General features: G+C 45.3%; 1 protein-coding gene across 3 annotated transcripts in view; it reads left to right on the forward strand.

The window, feature by feature from the left end:
- Positions 1-25,056, forward strand: part of CCZ1 (CCZ1 homolog, vacuolar protein trafficking and biogenesis associated) — a 48,551-nt gene extending 23,495 nt beyond the window's left edge. For all 3 annotated transcript variants that reach the window (XM_069734229.1, XM_069734228.1, XM_069734230.1), the window contains exons 9-16: positions 3,596-3,677; positions 4,661-4,722; positions 7,052-7,163; positions 9,282-9,315; positions 11,380-11,497; positions 11,956-12,114; positions 14,035-14,162; positions 24,747-25,056. In XM_069734229.1, the coding sequence (XP_069590330.1) occupies positions 3,596-3,677; positions 4,661-4,722; positions 7,052-7,163; positions 9,282-9,315; positions 11,380-11,497; positions 11,956-12,114; positions 14,035-14,162; positions 24,747-24,802 (751 nt within the window). In that variant the 3' untranslated portion in view covers positions 24,803-25,056. The remainder of the gene's footprint in view (positions 1-3,595; positions 3,678-4,660; positions 4,723-7,051; positions 7,164-9,281; positions 9,316-11,379; positions 11,498-11,955; positions 12,115-14,034; positions 14,163-24,746) is intronic.
- The last annotated feature ends 2,182 nt before the right edge of the window (positions 25,057-27,238 follow it).

A 27,238-nucleotide genomic window follows, 5' to 3' on the forward strand; every position in this document is an offset into this window, starting at 1 on the left:
GTTCCTTGGAGTCAGTTTCGCCTCCCTTACCGGTTTCCCCTCCCTGCCCCTGCTTCCCAGAGTAATCAGGAAGATCAGGGCAGAGGGTGTCTCGGTGATTCTCATCACCCCGGGAACTAATTGGTCTTTCAGGATTTTATTTAGGGGTGTCCTACTACAGGGGGCTGAATACAAATGTGCATGACCATTTTCAGATGTATATTTTTAAAATAATTAGCAATCCATATATCATTTCCTTTACATTTCACAAATACTAGGGACTTTGTTGGTCTATCACATAAAATCCCACTAAAATACATTTGTTTGTGGGTGTAATATGAAAATGTTAAAGTTCAGGTGGTATGAATACTTTTTCAAGGCACGCTAATATATATATATATATATATATATATATATATATATATATATATATATATATATATATATATATATATATATATATATATATATATATATATTTATATATATTTATTATAATGTAGACCATTATTAGACAAAAAAACAAACAAATTTATCAGCGAGGTAGCAGAAATATTAGGAGTGGCCAAATCAACAGTTGGATACAGTCTGCAAAAAAAAATACTTGTGAGTCTTGGAACTCAAAAAAGCTTGGATGTCCATGGAAGACAACAGTGCTGGATGATCCCAGAATCCATTCCATGGTGAAGGAAAAAAAAACCCTTAGAACATCCACCCGAGTGAAGAACACTCTCTCTCTAGGAAGTACTTATTTCAGAATCTAAGTTTACCATAAAGTGAAAACTTCATGAGAACAAATACAGAGGGGTCACCATGAGGCACAAACCATTCATCAACCTTAAAAATAGGAAGGCCAGATTAGACTTTGCCAAAAAAACATCTACAGAAGCTATCCAGTTCTGGAAAAGAAGGCTCATGATCCAAAGCGCACCACACCCTCTGTAAAACATGGTGGAGGCAGTGTGGGCATGCATGGCTTCCACTGGGTTACACTGGGCAGCCAGTGTTTATTGATGATGTGACTGAAGAAAGAAGCAGCCGGGTGAATTCTGTGTGTACATGACGAGACTTCAACCAAATGCAGCATGTTGATTGGCCGGCGCTTCACAGGACAGATGGACAATGGGCCCAAAACATACTGCAAAAGCAACCCAGCTATGGCAGAGTCAATCACCGGATCTCAAGCCCATCGAGCATGGACTTTACATGCTTAAGACAAAGCTTGTTTCATATATTTTGGCTTTAAAATGAATATGTAGGTGTGTGGTTATATTTGTTGTTTTTGTTTTTTTAGTTCCCTTTTTTTTTTTTTTAAATCCCATCTGCTATATTGGCGTGACAGTAAAATATCCGTACCATCCTTTTTTCGTTTATGGTGAGAAAATTCAAGGGAAACAAGTCCGTGTGTCCCTGTCCGTCAGAGCTGTCATCGCCGGCCTCTTCGCCCTGCCATTCCCTGTTAACACTCGGCAGCGCGGCTCCGTCATGCCCTGGTGTCAGATTGTCGCTCTGCTGCTCGGATTACCGCACATACTGTAGCTCCTCTCATTTACACGCTGTATCGGGTATAAATAAAGCTGCGAGCCGCTGGCCTTGTTTGAGAGAGGCGTTAGAATAACTAATAAAACTTGCATCATCTGACAATCCGCACCACTATTTTATTTCTGCAGCCTTTATGGGCGTTAATTAGAGACTAATCATGGGGCAATTTTTGAAGTTGAGAATGGATATCCTGAAAACTTAAAGGGGTAGTACAGGAATTATAAATAGGCCTCAGTGGTGAGGGTGCAAAAAGCTTGAAACAAAATCTGCCTGAGTCCTCCATTGTACGGGGTGTACTGGTGTCCGGGGTCAGGGTGTCCTCATGTCCCAAACCCCCAACATCACCCTCCCTGTTAGATGGACAATCCTACATTTAAAGGGCTTGTACCAAGATTGGAAGTTACCACCTAAATTATAAAGTGGACGTCCTACTACTTGGACCTTCACAATATAGAAGAGGAAAAGTGCCTTCCCCAAACTGTTCCCACAGAGTCAGAAGCTCTAATTGTCTTGTGCTGTTATTGAATTTCAGACCGCGCCAGTAACGTTCTCCTGCCATTTACCAAACCCTACACTCGTCCATCAGGCGACAGAAGTGTGATCCATCACTTCACACACCATGTTTGCTCCAAAGTCCAGAGGTGGCGGCTTTACACCACTACATCCGATACTTATCGTTGTGCTTGGTGATGTAAGGTGCTCTCCGATGAAGCTCCCAGTGGGGCGCAGTGTTTGTACTGATGTTCATACCAGAAGAGGTCTGGGGTCATGAGCGTTGGTGACTCCTCTGTCCTCTGCTCCTCCCCGTTCTGTAATGTTACCTGGCAGAGTTGCTGAGGTTCCTTTTGACTTTTCAGTATTCACAGTCGCGTGTGATGGGAAAAGATTTAGGAGGGAAGAAATGTCATGAACGGTCTTGTTACACTGGTGGCTCCTGTTACAGGAGCGTTCTAGTATTGGTGACTTTTTTTTTTTTTGCACCACCAGCCATTTTGTCTTGATACTAAAGGCAGGAAACGTGTTGGGAGGCCGGATATCCTCCCCCTGGGGGTAGTGGGGGGCCGGTTGTTGTTGTTGTCCCCCTGGGGGTAATGGGGGGCCGGTTGTCGTCCCCCCTGGGGGTAATGGGGGGGCTGGATGTCGTCCCCCCTGGGGGTAATGGGGGGCTGGATGTCGTATACCAGGGCCGGTGGGACTGAATAAAATCCTGAATTCAGTGATTGAATTCAAATAAGGGTCCAATGTCCGGTGCTTCAAAGATCAGTGGGGGTCTCAGTGATGGGACCCCAGTAATCAGCCTCTCCTGATGATGATTTGCGGTATTGGAACAACCCATTTATTTGCGGTCCTCCCATCCCCATGAATCTGTTAGTCTGTACATATGCCTCCTCCCCCCCCCCCCCCCCCGGGCAGGCTGGCCGTGGGGTCCGCAGCTGGTCTCCCGCCTAGGCTACTTTCACACTAGCGTCGGAATCTCTCCCCGTCGCAATGCGTCGGGGAGAGATTCTGACGCTAGCGTTTGCTGCATTGCACAATGGGTGCAGTGGATGCATCCGCTGCCCCATTGTAAGGTGCGGGGAGGTGGGGGCGGAGTTCCGGCCGCGTCAGGAGAAAAAAACGTTACATGTAGCGTTTTTTTTTCTCCCGACGGTCCGCAAAAGCACGACGCATCCGTCGCTCGACGGATGTGACGTGTGGCAATCCGTCGCAAATGCGTCGTCAATACAAGTCTATGGGGAAAAAACGCATCCTGCAAGCACTTTTGCAGGATGCGTTTTTTCGGCAAAACGACGCATTGTGACGGATTGCAGAAAACGCTAGTGTGAAAGTAGCCTTACCCCACACTGCAGCATGCAAGTCCTAATGGAGGCCGCAAACTGTTCCTTTATGGTCGGCCTTAAGAAACGACACGACTTGTGTATACGCGATGTCGATATTTCATTATCATTATTTAGGGAGTCGCTGAAATAAATGGGTGATGTAGTGGCCGCTCTGGCGGCACGGCAGTCCAGTGTGCAGGAATGGCCGTCTCCCTGTGTATCTTGTAGGTGACATCTTCCTTCTCTGTATACAGGAGCGGACTGGAACAAGAAGACATGCGGATCCTGTATAAATACCTCACTACGTCCCTCTTTCCAAGACACATAGAGCCCGAGGTAAATGCTGCCGTCCTCCACCGAGGGCTGGAAAGAAGAAACAAACACAAAAAAAAAAAACCCGCTTTTCTCTCTTAAACAGCGCCACACTTTTTATATGGATTTTATGTAGTACTGCAACCTTGATTGCCTTTTAACCCCTTCACCCCTTGGCGATTTTTATATATTTTTTTTTTTTTTTTTTTTTTTTTTTAATTTATTTATTTTCTCCCTGAGCTGACGCTTTTGCTGATAACCTTTTAGGGCAGATATGATTGACTTGATCGCCTATTATTTCATTTTATTGCAATGTTGTTCCCTCCCCCCCCCCCCCCCAAAAAAAAAAACAAAAACAAAAAAAAAACGCAGTTTTGGTGTTCTGATTGTTTTTTTTTTTTGTTGTTGTTTTTTTTGTCACACTGTTTACTGATGGGTTTAATTTACTTTATGTACCGTTGATGGGTTATTTTCCATTTTGATAGACTGGTATTGTTAGAGCTTCTAAATACAAGCAATTTTGCAATTATCCGCTTAGTAAAATTGTCATCTGTTCTTGAGATAGTAGCACTTTTTTCCTTTGTTTAGAGCTTGTTGCCTTGGAGACCGACCACCGTTGCTAGACAGCAGAGCATGTGCAGTTTTTACAAACTCCTTTCTATTGAGCTTGTAAGCACTGTTTTGAATTTCTTTGCCAAAATCGCTGGAGTTTGCTGTTACCTCCTGATCCCAGCCAGGTTCAGCGTAGTGCTTACAAGCTAGACAGGCAGCGGCGGTCGGTCTCCGAGGTAACAAACTGTAAGCCAAGGAAAAGTGTTTGATATCTCAAAAACGGCTGCAAATTTTAATAAGCAACAAATTGCAAAAGTCCTTGTTTTCATGAACACAAGCCAACAAAATCCATCTGAAAAGTGAGTTACTATGTGTTTGTTACTTAGTGATACATATTGTTGGCTGCTGTGATTCTGTCCATTTTTTTTTTTTTTTTCTTTTTTTTTTTTTTTTAGCTGGCAGGAAGAGATTCTCCATTACGACCTGAAATGCCAGGAAATCTTCAGCACTACGGGAGGTGAGAGTCTTTCCAAGTCCTCCTCATGGAGCATCTTTTCTTAGAACTCTGCATTGTTCTGTTCCTCTGTCATTCCTCCTGGAAATTTGATGAAAATTAACAACCGGGTGTTACTATCCTTCGTGTCTGAGTGCTGTGTTCCTACGTAGTCTGATATTGTCAGCACTTATTGATTATTGTCAAATATCAATATCTAAACGGGCTGCCAATCGCCTTACAAACAAGTAAAATGCTTGTTCGTCGGGTGAAATGTTTTTTTTTAAAGGGAATCTGTAAGCACAGGGTGACTGTTCAAGCCAAGTACAGGTACTGTGCACCCTTGGTGTGGCCAAATAGTACAGTGCACGTTCCCATTTACTTGTTTTCGGTCTCTCTCCACCCCCTCCTGTTTATTTTGATTCATATCTCTGACTTTATAGAGCTGGAGAAAAGCGGAGACAGATGGGAAAACAAGTACCGTATATACTCGAGTATAAGCCGACCCCCCCCCCCTAATTTTGCCACAAAAAACTGGGAAAACTTATTGACTCGAGTATAAGCCTAGGGTGGAAAATGCAGCAGCTACTCGTAAATTTCAAAAATAAAAATAGATGGTCCATACCGTTCATTATTGCCCCATAGATGCTCCATATACAACTGTGCTATATAGAATGCTCTATACCGTTCATTATGGCCCCATAGATGCTCCATATAAAGCTGTGCCATATATAATGCTCTGCACCGTTGATTATGGCCCCATAGATGCTCCTTATAAAGCTGTGCCCCATATACGGTATATTGCTCTGCACCGTTCATTATTTCCCCATAGATGCTCCTTATAAAGCTGTGCCATATATAATGCTCTACACCGTTCTTTATGGCCCCATAGATGCTCCATATAAAGCTGTGCCATATATAATGCTCTGCACTGTTCATTATTGCCCCATAGATGCTCCTTATAAAGCTGTGCCATATATAATGCTCTGCAACATTCATTATGGCTCCATAGATGCTCCATATAAAGCTGTGCCATATATAATGCTCTGCACCGTACTTTTTGGCCCCATAGATGCTCCTTATATAATGCTGTGCCATATATAATGCTCTGCACCGTTCATTATGGCCCCATAGATGCTCCATATAAAGCTGTGCCCCACATATAATGCTCTGCACCGTACTTTTTGGCCCCATAGATGCTCCTTATAAAGCTGTGCCATATATAATGCTCTGCACCGTACTTTTTGGCCCCATAGATGCTCCTTATATAATGCTGTGCCATATATAATGCTCTGCAACATTCATTATGGCTCCATAGATGTGCCATATAAAGCTGTGCCATATAGAATGCTGCTGGTGCTGCCATAAAAAAAAAAAAAAAAATCACATACTCACCTCTCTTCGCTCAGGACGCCGGCGCTTTCAATATTTACCTGCTCCTCGTGCGGCTCCGTCTCCAGCACTGACGCTCAGCAGAGGGCGCGCACTGACTACGTCACCGCGCCCTCTAACCTGAGCGTCACTGCCAGGAGACGCTGCAGACGGAGCCGGAGCGAGGAGCAGGTAAATATCGCGCAGCGCTGCGCTCCCCTTACCTGCTCCGGCGCGGTCCCTGCAGTCAATGGCTTCCCCGGCGCTGCAGCTTCTTCCTGTAATTGAGTGGTCACAGTTACCGATCATTTACAGTAATGAATATGCGGCTCCTCCCCTATGGGAGGTGGAGCCGCCTATTCATTTCTGTAATGAGCGGTACCATGTGACCACTCAGTACAGGAAGCATCTGCAGCGCCGGGGATGCCAGGGACTGCAGGGACCGCGCCGCAGCAGGTAAGTATAACTACAGGGTATATGACTCGAGTATAAGCCGAGAGGGGGACTTTCAGCCCAAAAAAGTGGGCTGAAAATCTCGGCTTATACTCGAGTATATACGTTACGTGTTAAGGTGCACTGAACTGTTTGGCCACACTAAGGGTGAAGATTAATGTTATGAATCTTGACTTCATGCTATGCCTAAAGGAAATATTCCTTGAGGGCAACCCCTGCCCACATGTCCTAACGGGAGCTCGGGGGGATATGCCTCTCTTCCCTAAGAGAATAGGAAGCAGCGGCTACACAGTGCACAACAAATCTACATGCTTGTGACCCTAAAACCATGTTTTAGTAATGCACTGACCTCTCTGCCCCACATTGCTAGCGCAAAGTTCTAGAATGTTTTTTGTATTTATTTTTTTTTTTTTTAGGGCCCACCGATTGCAATTTTTTTTTTTTAGTGAAAAATATAGTAATCTTACCGTCGTTTATAGACCCTGACATCTTTCCTGTTGACATTTTCATGTCATTGTTCTCTCCTTAGGTTCCTCACTGGCCCTTTAAACCTCCACGATCCTGAAGCAAAATTTAGATTTCCTAAAATCTTTGTTAATACCGATGACACCTATGAAGAGCTTCATCTGATTGTTTACAAGGTGATGATCTGTCTTAGAGATTTAGCACAGAACAAAAAAAAAGTATTGTGCAGAAGCTTTACGCAATTGTCAAAATATCAAAATTCTTTTGATTTTTAAAAGCCCAAAATATTTGTCTTTATAGAAGGTCTCTCCTCAAACTTTATATTGCCTAAACCTGTGTTAATGCATCCGTATTATAGTGCAGTAACACACTCACCGATCGCTGTCGTTCCCAGTTTACAGCTCTGCTCCAGGTCTCTCTACACTCACCGATCGCTGTCGTTCCCAGTTTACAGCCCTGCTTCTGTTCCCTATACACTCACCGATCGCTGTCGTTCCCAGTTTACAGCCCTGCTTCTGTTCCCTATACACTCACCGATCGCTGTCGTTCCCAGTTTACAGCACTGCTTCTGTTCCCTATACACTCACCGACCGCTGTCGTTCCCAGTTTACAGCCCTGCTTCTGTTCCCTATACACTCACCGACCGCTGTCGTTCCCAGTTTACAGCACTGCTTCTGTTCCCTATACACTCACCGACCGCTGTCGTTCCCAGTTTACAGCTCTGCTTCTGTTCCCTATACACTCACCGACCGCTGTCGTTCCCAGTTTACAGCTCTGCTCCAGGTCTCTCTACACTCACCTATCGCTGTCGTTCCCAGTTTACAGCTCTGCTCCAGGTCTCTCTACACTCACCGATCGCTGTCGTTCCCAGTTTACAGCACTGCTTCTGTTCCCTATACACTCACCGATCGCTGTCGTTCCCAGTTTACAGCTCTGCTCCAGGTCTCTCTACACTCACCGATCGCTGTCGTTCCCAGTTTACAGCACTGCTTCTGTTCCCTATACACTCACCTATCGCTGTCGTTCCCAGTTTACAGCGCTGCTCCAGGTATCTCTACACTCGCCTATCGCTGTCGTTCCCAGTTTACAGTTCTGCTCCAGTTCTCTATACACTCACCGATCTGTCATTCCCAGTTTACAGTGCGGCTTCTGTTCCCTATACACTCACCGATCGCTGTTGTTTTCAGTTTACAGTTCTGCTCCAGTTCTCTCTACACTCACTGACCGCTGTCGTTCCCAGTTTACAGCTCTGCTCCAGTTCTCTCTACACTCACTGACCGCTGTCGTTCCCAGTTTACAGCGCTGCTTGGTTCTCTATACACTCGCCGATCGCTGTCATTCCCAGTTTACAGTGCGGCTTCTGTTCCCTATACACTCACCGATCGCTGTCGTTCCCAGTTTACAGTTCTGCTCCAGTTCTCTATACACTCACCGATCGCTGTCGTTCCCAGTTTACAGCGCTGATCCGGTTCTCTATTCACTCACTGACAGCTGTCGTTCCCAGTTTACAGCACCGCTTCGGTTCTTTATGCACTCACAGATCGCTGTTTTACAGCGCTGCTCCGGTTCCTTATACACTCACCGACCGCTGTCATTCCCAGTTTACAGCACTTCTCCAGTTCTCTACACACTCACCGATCGCTGTCATTCCTAGTTTACAGCGTTGCTCTGGTTCTCTTCTGGGTTTCTTGACGGTTCTTCCATCTTGCCGGATCACATCAGGGTCTATGTAAGCCGGAAGCAACTTTTGCAGTGTAAGTCTGTGGGGCCTCGTTCTGACACTCTGTAGACTTAAATTGTAAAGGTCGCTTTCAGAGAACCAGAACGGTGTTGAAAACGGGGAAGCTGGCAATCTGTTAGAGGCAGATGCCAGCTGTATAACGCAGTCAGCATCTGCCAGGTATGGTGCCAGCCCAGCACTTCCTCACCTGCCATACGATATAACGATGTGTCCTATGTCCAGAAGGGGTTAATAGGATAAGCATAATATTGCAAGGAAGCGTCTCGTACACTTATAATGTCTTATTTAATATAGAATTTCTGAGTGCCATTCTCTGCTTAGTGACCCCTCATACGCCCCGTCTAGACAATGAGCGGCCAGCAGAGCCGGCTCCGGGGATCTCCTAAGCTTTTATTTCCACTTACGATATATTTAGAAGGTACGACAGAGATTCCCCGGCCGGCATTGTGTGTAGGAAGATGTGATTGTGATGGCGCCTGTAGCCCGGATAACAGATGGTTTGTCAGACGCTCCTCTGTACTCACTAAACATCATGTCTTTCTTTTGTCATCAGGCCATGAGCGCCTCCGTCTGTTTTATGATCGATGGTGAGTATCTGCTTCCCCTGTGCCTTATTTTCCTTCCACCAGGTTTGTCCAATCTCAACCATAACCTATTTTTTATTATAGTATGCTATGGGCAGATTTATTTTTTATTACCCACTTCAAAGATCCCATCCCATAATAATTATGGATGGGGCCATATAGCGCAAGATTCTGGCCAACAACCTCCTTCCCTCTGTAAGAGCATTGAAGATGGGTCATGGCTGGGTCTTCCAGCATGACAATGACCCGAAAAACACAGCCAGGGCAGCTAAGGAGTGGCTCCATAAGAAGCATTTCAAGGTCCTGGAGTGGCCTAGCCAGTCTTCAGAACCGAACCCAATAGCAAATCTATGGAGGGAACTGAAAGTCAAAGTTGCCCAGCGACCGCCCCAAAACCTGAAAGATCTGGAGAAGATCACATATGCTGTTCTCTTCCTGAATCTGACGGTGTTTTCCTTTTGATCCTTTCCATGTATGTAAATGTAGTAATTTAGCCAAATGGGCGTCGTCCTCAAATAGTCTTCTTGAGGACCACGCCCAGTTGGCTAAAATAGTTTTACATACGGGGAAGAGAGCCATATCTGAAGAACAGGGAAGGGGCATGAACAAGAGAAAATCCATGTTGGATTCAGGAGAATATCAGGCGACAGGTCCTCCTTTTAGTGGTTTTCTGGTTATAATCACTTACATGAATGACTACTAGATCAGTGGTCCCCCGACTAAGAACGAAAGTACGACTACCACTCCATTTTAAACCCCTCTTTCTAATGACTGATGGAGGTATCAACCCTTGGACCACCACGATCTGGTTGCCCTGCGGCTGACGTGCATCCACGGCTAATCGCTATTATGCATGCACAGCAGAAGACCCCCGAGGACCCATCAAGTGTAATGTAAGGATGATCTGCTGCTCCATAAGAAGGCAGATTTCAGCGTGTGCATTTAGTGATCCCGAATGATTTACCAGCTGTAGATACGAGGCCGTCTAGAAGACAAATGGTGTGAAGAGTTAGACTGCACAGCGCAGCATTGCCGACAGTGACTCCACCGTTAAACTCTGTGACCCGGTGTTCTATCTGGTTGTACTTCCAGCAACCCTGCCCTATAATAAGCTTGCAGATACCCCCTCCCCTGCGTGCGTCCCCTCTCTTCTTACTTCATGTCAGCACGAGCACTTGGCTCCAGGTTTCTGCTGAAAGAGCTGCTCCCTCATTCCTGAGCAAAACTGTGGTGTAAGGACTTTGACGCTCGGAGCCTTGTTCAGGACGATCCTCCACCAAACGAGGCTTCGTATAGCCCATACATCCAGTGCCAGCGCCTACTGGAATATACAGGGAGATATATATATATATATATATTATATTATATTATTGCTATAAACTTTGTAAACTAGATCATCGGATTCTGCGCACACTGAATTTTTGCAAAAAATCTGCAGCGTCTCAAAATATCCTAAGGGAATGTGAACACGTTAAGTGTTTGGGGTTGACATTTATGCACCATTCTTTGCATCGCTTGGCAGGAAAAACAGGTCTGATTTTCCACAAGACTTCTCGCGACTCTCAGGAGAAACTGCGTTGAAGCCTGTTTGTTGGTCAGATGTGGCTCCTCGTTAGGCTTTGTTCTTTGTGGCCTCCCATGTGAAGGGCACAGGCGACACCCAATCCTCCCAATTTGCTTTCAGCAAGGTCTGTTGGTTTCTTCCAGGGGTTTTTCAAAAAGCAACAAAGGCTCGTAAGGGGCCTCCAACATTGGTGGTATCTGAAATGATAGGACTGTGGGGCTTGAGGTTTGTAACTTCAAGCTAATGGTCCCTAAAGCAAAATCTCCAACTATCATGGGCCCTTAATAGTCTTGGTCTTCTCATACCGGCTGGAGGGACCTTTTCTGTTCCCCTAGGCTTTTGGGCTGCACCCACTATAGTTACCCATCCCGATCAAAAGTTCTGCTTTAACTCCTGCTGGGCAGAAGGTTCCCTGTAGCAGTGTTGTTTTTTTTTTTCTCCTACATTAGTCCACAATTCTACTATTATTTTCCATGTGTTTTTTTTTTTTTTTCCCTTTCTAGCATCTGTGCATCTTTCTCCGGATTTCTGTCGAAAACTGGACAGCCTTGTAGGACCTCAGCTTACAGTGTTGGCATCTGACATCTGCGAGCAATTCAACATCAACAGGAGAACATCTGGGTATGTGGACATCTTCCTATTACACGCTGTGATGGCTGCCCCGTAGAGGGTAAGAGATCATGGATTTATGATCACTGGGGGGGGGGGTCCGACTGCTGGGACCCTCAACGATCCGGGGTCCCAAAGTGCTTTGTGTGAGTGGAGCAAAAGTGAAAATGAATCACAGCTGCTTTCTACAGAAGTGATGGTCACCTCCATTCCTACCGGGCAGGGCTGTGGAGTCGGAGTCGTGGAGTCAGTCGGAGTCCATTTTGATGGAAACTGAGTCAGTCGGAGGTTTGACTTAATGACTACACAGCCCTGCCACAGCCCTGCCACCGGGGACTTCTCAGCAGCTGGACCCCCAGCGATCATACATCTATCCTGTGTACAGGCCATATATTATTAATGTCTGCCTCCGGGTGGTTCTCTTGAGTTTGATGGCACTTTTTTTTTTCCTCTCCTTTTTTATCTTTTAGGTCGGAGAAGGAACCACAGTTCAAGTTTATTTATTTCAACCACATGAACCTAGCGGAGAAAAGTACAATACACCTCAAGAAGACGCCGAGTGTCTCGCTGACTTGTGTACAGCCGGAGCTTATGAAGATTCTCGGAGATATAAATAGTGATTTTACAAGGTGGGATTTTCTGTGTCATCCTAGATGACACCTTTCAGAATGCAGCCCCCTTACCCCCCAGCAAGCAGCTGATTTTTGCCTGACCTTTCCCTGCAGTGGTCAATGAAGTGAAATGTGCGAAATTAAGGATATTCAGAAATATGGACGTCTATGTAATATATGGACAGCTTGAGTCACCGGAGCTGGAGCCACTCTTTCATTGAGAGAGTCCTTGGGGACCACTATGACGTCCAAATACCAAAATTGAGCACCATAGAGGGTTGTCATTTTATTTATTTATTTTTTTGAGACAGCCATTTTTTAAGAATATACCGTAGTGGTCGCTCTGCTGCTGGGAACAGAGTTCAGGTCTCTTCACGTGTCCATTTATCCTTTCCGGACGAATGCAATTAAGACCTGTTGCATTCTTGTTTTAGACATTGATTTTTATGGGGTTATGGTTTCCCTTAATGTTTTGGAACAGAAGAAAAAAAAATTCTAACTTTGGTATTTTTTTTAAAATTTGGGGGAAAAAAGAGGAAGCCATTTTGACACTCCTAAAAAATCAATGGAAACCCTCATCTGTGTGAAATTGGAAAGCAACAGATTGTAATTTCGTACGCCTGCGACGCTCAGAACAAAAAAGGCGGATAAGCGGACATGTGTCTTATAAATGGGAACCATATCGCCCCGCCAGAGCCGTCACAGAATGGATCGGACCCCATTGATCTATAATGGTTTGCTCATTTCTTGCGGCGCCATTCTTCCCTTCATGTTTGGGGGGTCCACTGACCGAGCATTTGACGCTGGCTTGGTCACAGTCTTGTCCTGTCCTGTATGTTTCAGTTCCGCTATGGGACAGCTTCAGATTGTGGTCAGGTTTAGCAGTCCATGGCCAGACCTGCAGTCTGATAATCTCATTATGCCAGGCTGTTAATCACATTTACTGTCCTAAGGGTACCGTCACACAGTGGCACTTTGATCGCTAGGACGGCACGATCCGTAACGTTCCAGCGATATCGTTACGATCTCGCTGTGTCTGACGCGCTACTGCGATCAGGGACCCCGCTGAGAATCGTACGTCGTAGCAGATCGTTTGAAACTTTCTTTCGTCGCTGGATCTCCCGCTGTCATCGCTGGATCGGTGTGTGTGACGCCGATCCAGCGATGTCTTCACTGGTAACCAGGGTAAACATCGGGTTACTAAGCGCAGGGCCGCGCTTAGTAACCCGATGTTTACCCTGGTTACCAGCGTAAACGTTAAAAAAACAAACACTACATACTTACCTTCCGCTGTCTGTCCCCGGCACTCTGCTTCTCTGCACTCCTGCATCCTGTGTCAGCGCCGGCCAGCCGGAAAGCACAGCGGTGACGTCACCGCTCTGCTTTCCGGCTGACCGGCGCTGACAGTGCAGAGGAAAGCAGAGCGCCGGAGGACAGACAGCTGAAGGTAAGTATGTAGTGTTTGTTTTTTTAACGTTTACGCTGGTAACCAGGGTAAACATCGGGTTACTAAGCGCGGCCCTGCGCTTAGTAACCCGATGTTTACCCTGGTTACAGGGGACCTCGACATCGTTGGTCGCTGGAGAGCTGTCTGTGTGACAGCTCTCCAGCGACCACACAGCGACGCTGCAGCGATCGACATCGTTGTCGTTATCGCTGCAGCGTCGCTTAGTGTGACGGTACCCTAAGTCTTCGTGATCTGAGCCAACTTTCATAGAAAAGACCCGGATTGACTCCATCATCTGTGGCCATCTTTACTGTCCCCCCCCCACTACAGATCGATGAGATCATATACAAGGAGAGGTGCAGCTGTCATTCCCAGATCCCCGGTGAAGGGGCGCTATACTCTTACCCATAGCCACATTTACAGACCCCTGCCTCGTCGTCTTCTTTTTTTTTTTTTTTATGTTTTGTACTTTTACTCATCTCCTTTTTCAGAGTTGATGAAGATGAAGAGATCATAGTAAAAGCGATGAGTGATTACTGGGTGGTAGGGAAGAAGTCTGATCAGCGGGAGCTGTACGTCATCCTCAACCAAAAGAATTCCAATTTAATTGAAGTAAATGGTGAGTGTCCGGCGGACCATTGATGATTCCCTCTATATAGGTAATGGTGAGTGTCCGGCGGACCATTGATGATTCCCTCTATATAGGTAACGGTGAGGGTCCGGCGGACCATTGATGATTCCCTCTATATAGGTAACGGTGAGGGTCCGGCGGACCATTGATGATTCCCTCTATATAGGTAACGGTGAGGGTCCGGCGGACCATTGATGATTCCCTCTATATAGGTAACGGTGAGGGTCCGGCGGACCATTGATGATTCCCTCTATATAGGTAACGGTGAGGGTCCGGCGGACCATTGATGATTCCCTCTATATAGGTAACGGTGAGGGTCCGGGGGACCATTGATGATTCCCTCTATATAGGTAACGGTGAGGGTCCGGGGGACCATTGAGGAGTCCCTCTATATAGGTAACGGTGAGGGTCCGGCGGACCATTGAGGAGTCCCTCTATATAGGGAACGGTGAGGGTCCGGGGGACCATTGAGGAGTCCCTCTATATAGGGAACGGTGAGGGTCCGGCGGACCATTGAGGAGTCCCTCTATATAGGGAACGGTGAGGGTCCGGGGGACCATTGAGGAGTCCCTCTATATAGGGAACGGTGAGGGTCCGGCGGACCATTGATGATTCCCTCTATATAGGTAACGGTGAGGGTCCGGCGGACCATTGATGATTCTCTCTATATAGATAACAGTGAGAGGCAGAGATGAGCAAATACGTTTGCAGGATCTTGGTCAGTATTCTATCAGCTGGGCAGGAGCCCCCGCCTACATCCATGGCTTCGGTTTATTGATCAATCTGCAAATCGTGTGCATGTCGTACCACAATGATGACATCGTGACAGGCCGACCAATCAAAAGAGGAGCCGCAGCTGCTGCCTCATAGAAGGCTCCTATCCTAGAGCCTTGGAATACTGACCCTGGAATTGATTTGCTCTTCTGGTAGGAGTGCTTTGTGGCCTCCGCCTGTGCCGCTGTGTGGCCACCGCCTGTGCCGTGGCGTGGCCTCTGCTAGTGCCATACGTATTGAATTGAAGCAGCAGGAGACATTCTCAGCTGTTGCTCCGTTAATGCTCCTCCTAGCTTGCTGCTGGGGTCAATGAGGGATTGGGGGGGGTCTCCCATTCTGGTGATCAATAAGGCTACTTTCACACTAGTCCGTCAGTACGGGCCGTCGCAAACCGTCGGCCCGATGTACCGACAGACAGTGTGATTGATTAGCACAACGTGGGCAGCGGATGCAGTTTTACAACGCATCCGCTGCCCATTGTGAGTTCCGGGGAGGAGGGGGCGGAGTTTCGGCAGCGCATGCGCGGTCGAAAATGGCGGACCCGATGCACAAAAAAGCGTTACATGGAACGTTTTTTGTGCGTCGCGGCCACCAAAAACACGACGCATCCGTCGTACGGCGGATGCGACGTGTGGCCATATGTCACAATGCGTCGCTAATGCAAGTCTATGGAGAAAAAACGCATCCTGCGGGCAAATTTGCAGGATGCGGTTTTTTTTCTCCAAAATGACGCATTGCGACGTCTGTCACACGACGCTAGCGTGAAAGTAGCCTAAGGGTGCAGATGTTCAAATTAAATTTCCTAATGTGTAGATATTTATGTGTTTAATGTATTTCCGGTGACTTTTGGGCTCAAACCTCCTCCTCCTCCCCCCCCCCCCCCCCCCAAAAAAAAAAAGAAAAACCCACATTGGTCATAATTTTTTTTTTTTATACTTTAATTTGCAAAATATTTGAGTACATATATTATTTATTATTATTATTATTATTATTATTGCACCTACTACTTATTGAGATAGGATCTTGGAGATCATGATGACTCTTTTCAAATAAAAAAAAATGAAAAATAAATCTGGGATATTTTAATGTTTTGGATTCTTGCACCATTTTGGGATTAGTGTTTTTTTTTTTTTTTTTAACATGCAGTCAGCTCTAGTTATGGCTATATATATATATATATATATATATATATATATATATATATATATATATATATATATATCTCTATCTCAAAAACGGCAATAATTCTCAATAATAATAAAATTCTCAATAATAACTAAGCTGTGATAGCCATAATTGAGGAGAGCCGTTGCGGGGAAATTCTCAAGTGTCAGCAGAAGAGTCCAGGTGTCGGGCACAGCTTGTGTTCTGCGAATGGAGAGAGGCTGCTGACAGATCCCCTTATTTCTCCATTGACCGGATTCCTCGGAGACTCTCTGGGGAGGAGGAGGAGGAACTCTCCATTTAATTTCAGGCAAATTGCTCCTGCTTGTAGAGAGAGAGTGGTAACTGCTCTGATGTATCAGCCATGAATGGGGATGACCACCGTTATATTAGAAGTGTCCCCCGACCATCTGTTAATGTGATCACCTGTTGGAAAAGCACATTATATCTCCTGCAGTGCCAGCACACGTGTAATGTAGTATTACACCGTGCTTACAGTGGCATGTAAAAGTTTGGGCACCCCTGGTCAAAATTACTGTTATGAACAGTTAAGCAAGTGATTAAATGATCTCTAAAAGGCCTAACTTTAAAGATGACACATTTCCTTTGTACTTTAGGCAAAAAATATATATTGCCATTTTTTTTTAAATTGCAAAAGGGAAAATGGGTCAATGCAAAAGTTTGGGCACCCTTGGAGATTTGTGTGCTCAGATAACTTTGACCAAGCTTTCAGACATTAATCAGCCTGTTAGGGTTATGGCTTGTTCACAATCGTTGTTAGGAAAGGCCAGGTGATACAAATTTCCTGGCTTTATATAAACCCAGCCTCCTCTACCCTTGTGCCAAAAAAACAGCAGCCATGGGTCCTTCTAAGCGGCTGCCTAACACTCTGAAAATGGTGGAGGCCCACAAAGCAGGAGAAGGTTATAAGAAGATGGCAAAGCATTTTCAAGTTGCCTTCTCCTCAGTTAGAAATGTAATTAAGAAATGGCAGTGAACAGAAACAGTGGAGGTCAAGATAAGGTCTGGAAGACCAAGCAAAGTGTCAGTGAGAGATGCTCCTAGGATTGCTAGAGAGACAAATTAGAACCCCCCGCTTTACTTCAAAAGACCTTCAGAAAGATTTAGCAGATTCTCGAGTTGTGGTACATTGTTCTACTGTTCAGAGACACCTGAACAAATATGGCCTTCATGGAAGAGTCATCAGAAGAAAACCTCTCCTGCTTCCTCACTATAAAATTCAGCGTCCGAAGTATGCAAAAGAACATCTAAACAAGCCTGATGCGTTTTGGAAACAAGCCCTGTGGACTGATGAGGTTAAAATAGAACTCTTTGGCCACAATGATCAATGGTATGTGCGGGGGATGAAAAAGACACAGAATTTCAGCAAAATAATCTCTCACCAACCATTAAGCATGGGGGTGGATCAATCATGCTTTGGGGTTATGTTACAGCCAAGGGTATGGGGAACATTTCACGGGTAGAGTTAAGAATGGATTCAATCAAATTTCAGCATTTTCTTGATGCAAACAAAACACCATCTGTAAAAAAGCTGAAGGTGAGAAGAGGAAGAGGATGGCTTTTACAAATGTATAATGATCCTAAACACACGTCATAATCCACAATAGATGACCTCAAAAGGCCCAAGCTGAAGGTTTTACAATGGCCCTCACAGTCCCCTGATCTGAAAATCATTGAAAATCTATGTCTAGACCTCAAAATAGCAGAGAATGCAAGACGACCCAGGAAACTCACAGAACTGGAATAATAATAATAATAATTTTTATTTATATAGCGCCAACATATTCCGCAGCGCTTTACAAATTAAGAAGAATGGATGAAAATCCCTCAAACAAAAATTGAGACTATTGTCTGGCTACAAAAAGTGTTTACAAGCTGTGATACTTGCAAAAGGGTGTGCCTCTAGGTGCTAACAATGCAGGGTGCCCAAACTTTTGCATGGGGCCATTTTTTTTTTTTTTTTTAATTTTTTTTTTTTTTTATGTAAAAGATTGATAAATATCTTTTTTGCATAAAGTACAAAGGAAATGTGTCATCTTTAACTTTAGGCCTATTGGAGATCATTTCGTCTTCAACTTGCTGTACTGTTGACAATAACAGTAATTTTAACCAGGGGTGCCCAAACATTTGCCTGCCACTGTATGTAATGTATACCTATATAGGGACCTCCAGACCGAGCCACTTAATAGCTGTCCTCTGCTTGGAGTTTGGGGTCCTAAACTGACAACCCCCACATTGTGAAAGCATTTTCTAATAAAGTATTTGAAAATTGATTTTCTGACCCCCGACAGCCCCTTCTAATTTGCGTAATCGTTTTCGTCCGTAATGTGTGGGGAATCCATTCTTGAGCCCTGACTTTAGCCTCTCGCAGTGTTCTATGCCAGACACGAGAATCTCCGGTGGCATGGCACTGACAGAAGTGCTAGCCCTCCTAATACCTCGCTGCCTCGCTCCGTCAGGTCATGTTGCTGCGGCGGTCTCGTCTTACTGTTCCATGCTAAACATTGGATCGGCTCCGAGACGTCATCAATATTCATCCCATCTTTTTTCAGCAGATGGTCTTAATAATTAAAAACCAAGCGCGAGCCTTGCACCTTGACATTGAAGGCATAGCTAAATTCAGTAGGTCTCATTACAATGTGCTAATCCCACCGGGGGTATAAATGTCATGATTAAAGCCCGAAGTGTCAGTGCAGCCATCACAGGTGCCAGTGTTATTCACAAAGTGTTTTGACAACCATAATTGTCACTTAGCTGAGTGATTGATGTGCAGGAAATAAGCGCTCGCACACGTATATGTCAGAGCCGGGCTGTAATTGCAGCTGAATGTATGTATGGATATTAATAGCCGCCTGTTCACATTTAGAACTGCTGACTGTACACGGCCCTTATTACACGCAGTTAGAAAAGCAGCGTCTTTGCTGCCGCAGATCAGTGTACACCATTCACTAGTGTGGCCGTCCACCTGTCACATTATAAAGACCATAACTCTATATGTTACATGATGTCCAGGACACCATACCCAGGGGGGTCCAATTTACACACCTCATACCTACTCTTTACCTGGGTGTCGGGGGGCTTCATGGTAAGCACATATGCTCTAGTGGGCACCTCCTTTTTTTTTTTTTTTTATATAAAGCAAATTTTCACTGTTGAGGTTATAAACTGCCCCATTGATCACTGGCTCCTGGTCAATTATTAGGTACTAGATGGTGGCCCGATTCTAACGCATCGGGTATTCTAGAATATATATATCTAGATCTCTCCCTCTCTCCCTCTCTCCCTCTCTCCCTCTCCCTCTCCCTCTCCCTCTCCTCTCTCCCTCTCTCCCTCTCTCCCTCTCTCCCTCTCCCTCTCTCTCTCTCTCTCTCTCTCTCTCTCTCTCTCTCTCTCTCTCTCTCTCCCTCTCTCCCTCCCTCCCTCTCCTTCTCCTTCTCCTTAAATTAGCATATAGTGTTAAATTTCATTATTTACCATAATGTAATGATTACAATTAAACTTTCATATATTATAGATTCATTATCCACCAACTGAAATTTGTCAGGTCTTTTATTGTTTTAATACTGATGATTTTGGCATACAACTCCTGATAACCCAAAAAACCTGTCTCAATAAATTAGCATATTTCACCCATCCAATCAAATAAAAGTGTTTTTTAATAAACAAAAAAAACAAATAATAATGTTCAGTTATGCACTCAATACTTGGTCGGGAATCCTTTGGCAGAAATGACTGCTTCAATGCGGCGTGGCATGGAGGCAATCAGCCTGTGACACTGCTGAGATGTTATGGAGGCCCAGGATGCTTCAATAGCGGCCTTAAGCTCATCCAGAGTGTTGGGTCTTGCGTCTCTCAACTTTCTCTTCACAATATCCCACAGATTCTCTATGGGGTTCAGGTCAGGAGAGTTGGCAGGCCAATTGAGCACAGTAATACCATGGTCAGTAAACCATTTACCAGTGGTTTTGGCACTGTGAGCAGGTGCCAGGTCGTGCTGAAAAATGAAATCTTCATCTCCATAAAGCATTTCAGCCGATGGAAGCATGAAGTGCTCCAAAATCTCCTGATAGCTAGCTGCATTGACCCTGCCCTTGATGAAACACAGTGGACCAACACCAGCAGCTGACATGGCACCCCACACCATCACTGACTGTGGGTACTTGACACTGGACTTCAGGCATTTTGGCATTTCCTTCTCCCCAGTCTTCCTCCAGACTCTGGCACCTTGATTTCCGAATGACATGCAAAATTTGCTTTCATCAGAAAAAAGTACTTGGGACCACTTAGCAACAGTCCAGTGCTGCTTCTCTGTAGCCCAGGTCAGGCGCCTCTGCCGCTGTTTATGGTTCAAAAGTGGCTTTACCTGGGGAATGCGGCACCTGTAGCCCATTTCCTGCACACGCCTGTGCACGGTGGCTCTGGATGTTTCCACACCAGACTCAGTCCACTGCTTCCTCAGGTTCCCCAAGGTCTGGAATCGGTCCTTCTCCACAATCTTCCTCAGGGTCCGGTCTCCTCTTCTCGTTGTACAGCGTTTTCTGCCACATTGTTTCCTTCCAACAGACTTACCATTGAGGTGCCTTGATACAGCACTCTGGGAACAGCCTATGTGTTGAGAAATTTCTTTCTGGGTCTTACCCTCTTGCTTGAGGGTGTCAATGATGGCCTTCTTGACATCTGTCAGGTCGCTAGTCTTACCCATGATGGCGGTTTTGAGTAATGAACCAGGCAGGGAGTTTATAAAAGCCTCAGGTATCTTTTGCATGTGTTTAGAGTTAATTAGTTGATTCAGAAGATTAGGGTAATAGGTCGTTTAGAGAACCTTTTCTTGATATGCTAATTTATTGAGACAGGTTTTTTGGGTTATCAGGAGTTGTATGCCAAAATCATCAGTATTAAAACAATAAAAGACCTGACAAATTTCAGTTGGTGGATAATGAATCTATAATATATGAAAGTTTAATTGTAATCATTACATTATGGTAAATAATGAAATTTAACACTATATGCTAATTTTTTGAGAAGGACCTGTGTGTGTGTGTGTGTGTGTGTATGTGTATATATATATATATATATATATATATATATATATATATATATATATATATATATATATATATATATATATATATATATATATATATATATATATATATAATCTCTCAGCCACATAGTATATAGCACAGGCCACGTAGTATATAGGAGCCATGTAGTATATAGCAAATACTACGTGGCCTGTGCTATATACTAGGTGGCTGCTACATACATACATACATACATACATACATACATACATACATACATACAGTAGAATACTTGATGCGTTAATACAGGCCACGCAGTATATAACACAGCCCACGCAGTATATAGCAGCCATGCAGTATGTAACACAGGCGACGTAGTAGATAACATAAGCCACGCAGTATATAACACAGGGCATGTAGTATATTGCACAGCCCACGCAGTATATAACACTGCCCATGTAGTATATAGCAGCCACGTGGTATATAACACTGCCCACGTAGTATACAGCAGTGTGGGCACCATATCCCTGTTAAAAAGAAATAATTAAAATAAAAAATAGTTATATGCTCACCCCCTGGGATCCAACGAAGCTCTGGCGATGCGCACGCGCGGCTGCCGCCATCTTCCGTTTCCAGGATGCTTTGCAAAATTACCCAGATGACTTAGCGGTCTCGTGAGACCGCTAAGTCTTCTGGGTAATTTCGCAATGCATCTCTGGGAATTGCTGATGGCGGCCGGCGCGAGCGCATCGTCAGACGACTGAAGGTGAGAATAGCAGTTTTTTTTTATTTTTAACATTACATGTTTTTACTATTGATGCTGCATAGGCTGCATCAATAGTAAAAAGTTGGGGACACACAGGGTTAATAGCAACGGTAAAGGAGTGCGTTACACCAAGGCCCGTTACCGCTGGCATTGACCCTGTGTGAGCGGTGACTGTCACGCTGAGCGCGAGCAGTCAGCGAAGCGGGATTTAAATCCCACGCCAATGTCGCTGATTGGTCGCGCGGTGCATTGCGGTCTCGCGAGATAACGTAGTGGTCTCGCGAGACCGGCACATCCTCGTCTCGCGAGACCGCAATGTATGTACCGGTCACCGGAGCGTCGCGAGTTGCGGGAAAGGCCTGGACTGGATCCGGAAGGTGAGTATATAATTTTTTATTTTTTTTTTTATTATTTTTTACATTAGATCTTTTCACTATTGATGCTGCATCGGCAGCATCAATAGTAAAAAGTTGGTCACACAGGGTTAATAGCAGCGTTAATGGAGTGCGTTACACCACAGCATAATGCGATGTAACGCAGCCATTAACCTTGTGTGAGCGCTGACTGGAGGGCAGTACGGAGAGGGCACTGACTGTGGGGAGGAAGGAGCGGCCGTTTTTCTGCCGGACTGTGCCGGTCGCTGATTGGTCGCGGCAAATCAGCGACTTGGATTTCCATGACAGACAGAGGCCGCGACCAATGAATATCTGTGACAGATCCGTGTCTTACTTTCTCAGGTCCTCTCCTGTGTCTTGCTTTCTCAGGTCCGCTCCTGTGTCTTGCATTCTCGGGTCCTCTCCTGTGTCTTGCTTTCTCAGGTCCTCTCCTGTGTCTTGCATTCTCGGGTCCTCTCCTGTGTCTTGCATTCTCGGGTCCTCTCCTGTGTCTTGCGTTCTCGGGTCCTCTCCTGTGTCTTTGCATTCTCGGGTCCTCTCCTGTGTCTTGCATTCTCGGGTCCTCTCCTGTGTCTTGCGTTCTCGGGTCCTCTCCTGTGTCTTTGCATTCTCGGGTCCTCTCCTGTGTCTTGCATTCTCGGGTCCTCTCCTGTGTCTTGCGTTCTCGGGTCCTCTCCTGTGTCTTTGCATTCTCGGGTCCTCTCCTGTGTCTTGCATTCTCGGGTCCTCTCCTGTGTCTTTGCATTCTCGGGTCCTCTCCTGTGTCTTTGCATTCTCGGGTCATCTCCTGTGTCTTTGCATTCTCGGGTCCTCTCCTGTGTCTTTGCATTCTCGGGTCCTCTCCTGTGTCTTTGCATTCTCGGGTCCTCTCCTGTGTCTTGCATTCTCGGGTCCTCTCCTGTGTCTTGCGTTCTCGGGTCCTCTTTTGCACCATGTGTCTGCCGATATGCCTATCTGGATCACGCAGAGTCTTCTTTGTGGTCACGAAGTCAGTAACTACTAGTCGTAAACCTATGAGACTCACATCAAGGCTCTAATAGGATAGCATTCAGAAAGTGATTCCAGTCCACACTAGTGTATATGATGTGGCTAAGCTCATCGGTAATCACCGAAGAGGACCTGAACAGAGCCGAGAAAGGAAGAAGATAGCAATCGTTAAGTATCTTAAAGGGAATCAGTCAGCAGGTTTTTGCCATGTAATCCGACAGTAGAATGATGAAGGCGCTGATACCCTGATTTCCAGCGATGTCACTTCATTTACTGGGTGCAGCAGTTGTGACTGGGGAATCGCCGTTTTCTCAGCTGCAGAGCTCAGAATTCTGAGATGTGTATAACTCCTCCCACATCACTGATTGGTGGCTTTCTATCAAAATACACAAAGTGGCCAATCAGTGGTGGGGGTGTGGTTGGACCAAGAATCATGAGACACCTAGTCCTGTAGTGATAATCTCCTGCTGATAATGCATTGAAACAGCAAAAACCAGCCTAGTGAGTGACACATTGCTAGAATCAGAGTCTCTGCCCCTACATCATGCTGCTCTCAGATGATATGGTAAAACCCTGCTGACAATATTCCCTTTTAATACATACGCAGGGCGTGTAATATCAATGGCAAGATCAACTTCTGATGTCCGTGAACCACTGTCTGTCCGGACCGTGATGTCTGGAGGGGACGTGGATCTCCCTAGCTGAACCCTGCATCCTCTTGTCATACATGCTGACCTGTCTATGCATCGCAGTCTATACCAAGACCGTGATTCACAATGATCTAGATGAGATTTTAAGGGGTTAGAAAAAAAAAAAGAATCCGAGTGCTACTGTAAAGTAACAGAGGGGAGGCTTAAATCACATATAGTATATACGGTTTACATATCAAAAATGGTACATTTGCCCAGTGTCTTTTTTACTTGTCGTTTTGAGTGAATTTTTTTTTATTTTTGCGGTGTCCGCCATTTCCCTTTATAGAGATTACAGTATTTGCAGTGTCCATACTCCTCATAGTGCCCTATGAACAGTTTAGGCCCTGTGCACATTTTCACCTTGGCCTCCATTTATAGCACAGAGGTCATTATAAAGCAATACTGAGCAGTGTAGCTGTGAATCCTCTCACTTTGCCCCTCCCCCTCTGCGTAGACTTCAACATGCAGCTGTAATCTGATCCGTCACTATGCTGGCAGTTTGCTTAGTTTTGATCGAGACTAACTAGAGCTGTGTTGTTTTTTTTTTTGTTTTTTTTCCCCCCTGAGTAAGTGATTTGTTGAGGAATCAAAGGGAGAAGTGGCTCATAAGTGGATAAAGAAGCGGATTTCTCTGATTTAGATATATTACAAAGTTTTTATTTATGCAAAGTACAGTGACCGGTGTCTTATAAAAATATATGAATTAGAGATAAAATCTAGCGTTTAATATCTAATTTTTTTTTTTACAGATGAAATCAAGAAGCTTTGTGCAACGCAATTCAATAACATCTTCTTCCTGGACTAACAGACGGGATCATTGACCGCCGCTGTGTTCGGCATGGACAGAATATCGGTCATATTAGTGACTGGAATGACTGTTGTAAGGCAATACTTGCCTTGTAGGAAGCTACTTTCTACCCGTAGACTCTGCGATCAGATCATTTTTAGATTTTAACTATTTATCGGCGCTCGACCCCCGGATCATCTTCATTTAATTTCTTTCTGTTACAGTGATACGACCGCGGCCAATAAACCCACTAATCATTCTTATACTTTTAATTGTCCGCCCTCTGCTTATCTGTTTCCTGCAAGTCGTCCACTGCTCGGGGAAGTTTCTGGGTGTTGGGAGGTCAGTAGTGTCCGTGTGCCACCTGTTTGATTGATGGGGTCTCCAGCCGGTCAAGACAATAAGTCCTATCTCTCGTGACCATGTGTGGAAGACCTTTCCTAAAATAAGTCATTCCCGATGGGATCTGCTCACGTTTTTTTTTTTTTGCAGAAAATATACAAATCCATCACTGTCTATAAGATCAGTCCCATCAATGCTTTCTAGCTAGATTTGACTGCAAATTAGACCTTAAACCCCATGAGGCTGGTGTGCTTACTTTGAAAATCGATGTCTGAAGTTGTAAAATCTTTTCTCAAATCTCCTCCCACAGCTCCTCAGTGACACTCTTCCCTGCTGAGATCTCGCTTTCCTCAGTACAAGCTGCAGCGGTCAGTCAGGGTGGTTGGATGGAGACTTTGAGACGTTTAGACTCGTGAGATATTTTATTCTTTAGCTGGACTAGTAAAAGGCTCATTTTTTAATGGAAGGATTATACAGACATTCATTCTGACATTGATTTTCATAGTAAGCACACCAGTTTCAACAGATTTAAGATCTGTGTAATAATGTATGCAACTTGGGTTGTGGAATCTGGTGATAGATTCGCTTTAAAGATGGCCATATATAGGTTATAATGCTAACCATTCAATGTGTATAGGGGGGTCCTAACTTTCCCACCCAATGGCAGATGTTTGGGAAAGGAACAATGTGGCTACTGAATTTCAGTATGCCTAATCTTGTTCTCAGGAGTTAAAGGGAACCTGTCACCCCGTTTTTTGAGATTGAGCTATAAATACTGTTAAATAGGGCCTGCGCTGTGTGTTCCTATAGTGTATGTAGTGTACCCCGATTCCCCATGTATGCTGAGAAATAACTTACCAAAGTCGCCGTTTTCGCCTGTCAATCAGGCTGGTCAGGTCGGGAGGGCGTGGTGACATCGCTGGTTCTTCCTCAGCTTTACGTTGGTGGCGTAGTGGCGTAGTGGTGAAGACACAGCGCGCGATCTGCGCTGTCATCCCTTTCGTCGGTGGGGGCGGCCATCTTCCTGGGGCCGCGCGTGCGCAGATCGAGTGCTCTGCTGCACGGGGCTTCAGGAAAATGGCCGCGGGATGCCGCGCGTGCGCAGAAGAGATCGCGGCGGCCATTTTCCCAAAGCCGAGATGCAAACTCGGCTTTGGGAAAATGGCCGCCGCGATCTCTAATGCGCACGCGCGGCATGCCGCGGCCATTTTCCTGAAGCCCCGTGCAGCAGAGCACTCGATCTGCGCACGCGCGGCCCCAGGAAGATGGCCGCCCCCACCGACGAAAGGGATGACAGCGCAGATCGCGCGCTGTGTCTTCACCACTACGCCACTACGCCACCAACGTAAAGCTGAGGAAGAACCAGCGATGTCACCACGCCCTCCCGACCTGACCAGCCTGATTGACAGGCGAAAACGGCGACTTTGGTAAGTTATTTCTCAGCATACATGGGGAATCGGGGTACACTACATACACTATAGGAACACACAGCGCAGGCCCTATTTAACAGTATTTATAGCTCAATCTCAAAAAACGGGGTGACAGGTTCCCTTTAAGTAACCACCAAAGATGTTTGTCAGCTGCTTTGCCCCGGCCCATAAAGAACATATGCATGATCCGCTAGATTGAGCACGCATGTGTATAGGGGTGTTGGGAGTGATCGCTGCCTGCTGAAGGAATCCGATAGCGGTCTGTAGTGTGTGCGTGACTCCTTTGCTTGGATGCTGCAGATTTGCAAACCCCATTCCTAGTAGTTGGACAGCTGCGGAAACTGCTGTGTGTGAACAGATCTCCATATCCTACAGGTGCTGAGCTGGATGCATTGGCGGAACATTGTGGCCATTCTGGTGTCACACTACTGCCATCTAGTGGAATTTCTGGGTATTTGTGAGATTAATCTCGGTGTGTACATTTTTTTTTTTCTTTTTTTTGCAAGAACAACGTCAGTGATGTTACACTAGTGACTTTCGGTACCTCCATATATTTTGGATTTTAGGACACATTTTTTTTTTTTTTTTTTAAAGGATTAAATTCACGTTAAAGTTTGTATTGATGCTGATTATATCACCCTAGGACTGCTGTGCCACTGAGAACTGACAGCAGGGGGAGCTA

Source organism: Ranitomeya imitator, chromosome 7 (genome assembly GCF_032444005.1).
Source record: "Ranitomeya imitator isolate aRanImi1 chromosome 7, aRanImi1.pri, whole genome shotgun sequence".
In the NCBI taxonomy this organism is placed as follows: domain Eukaryota; kingdom Metazoa; phylum Chordata; class Amphibia; order Anura; family Dendrobatidae; genus Ranitomeya; species Ranitomeya imitator.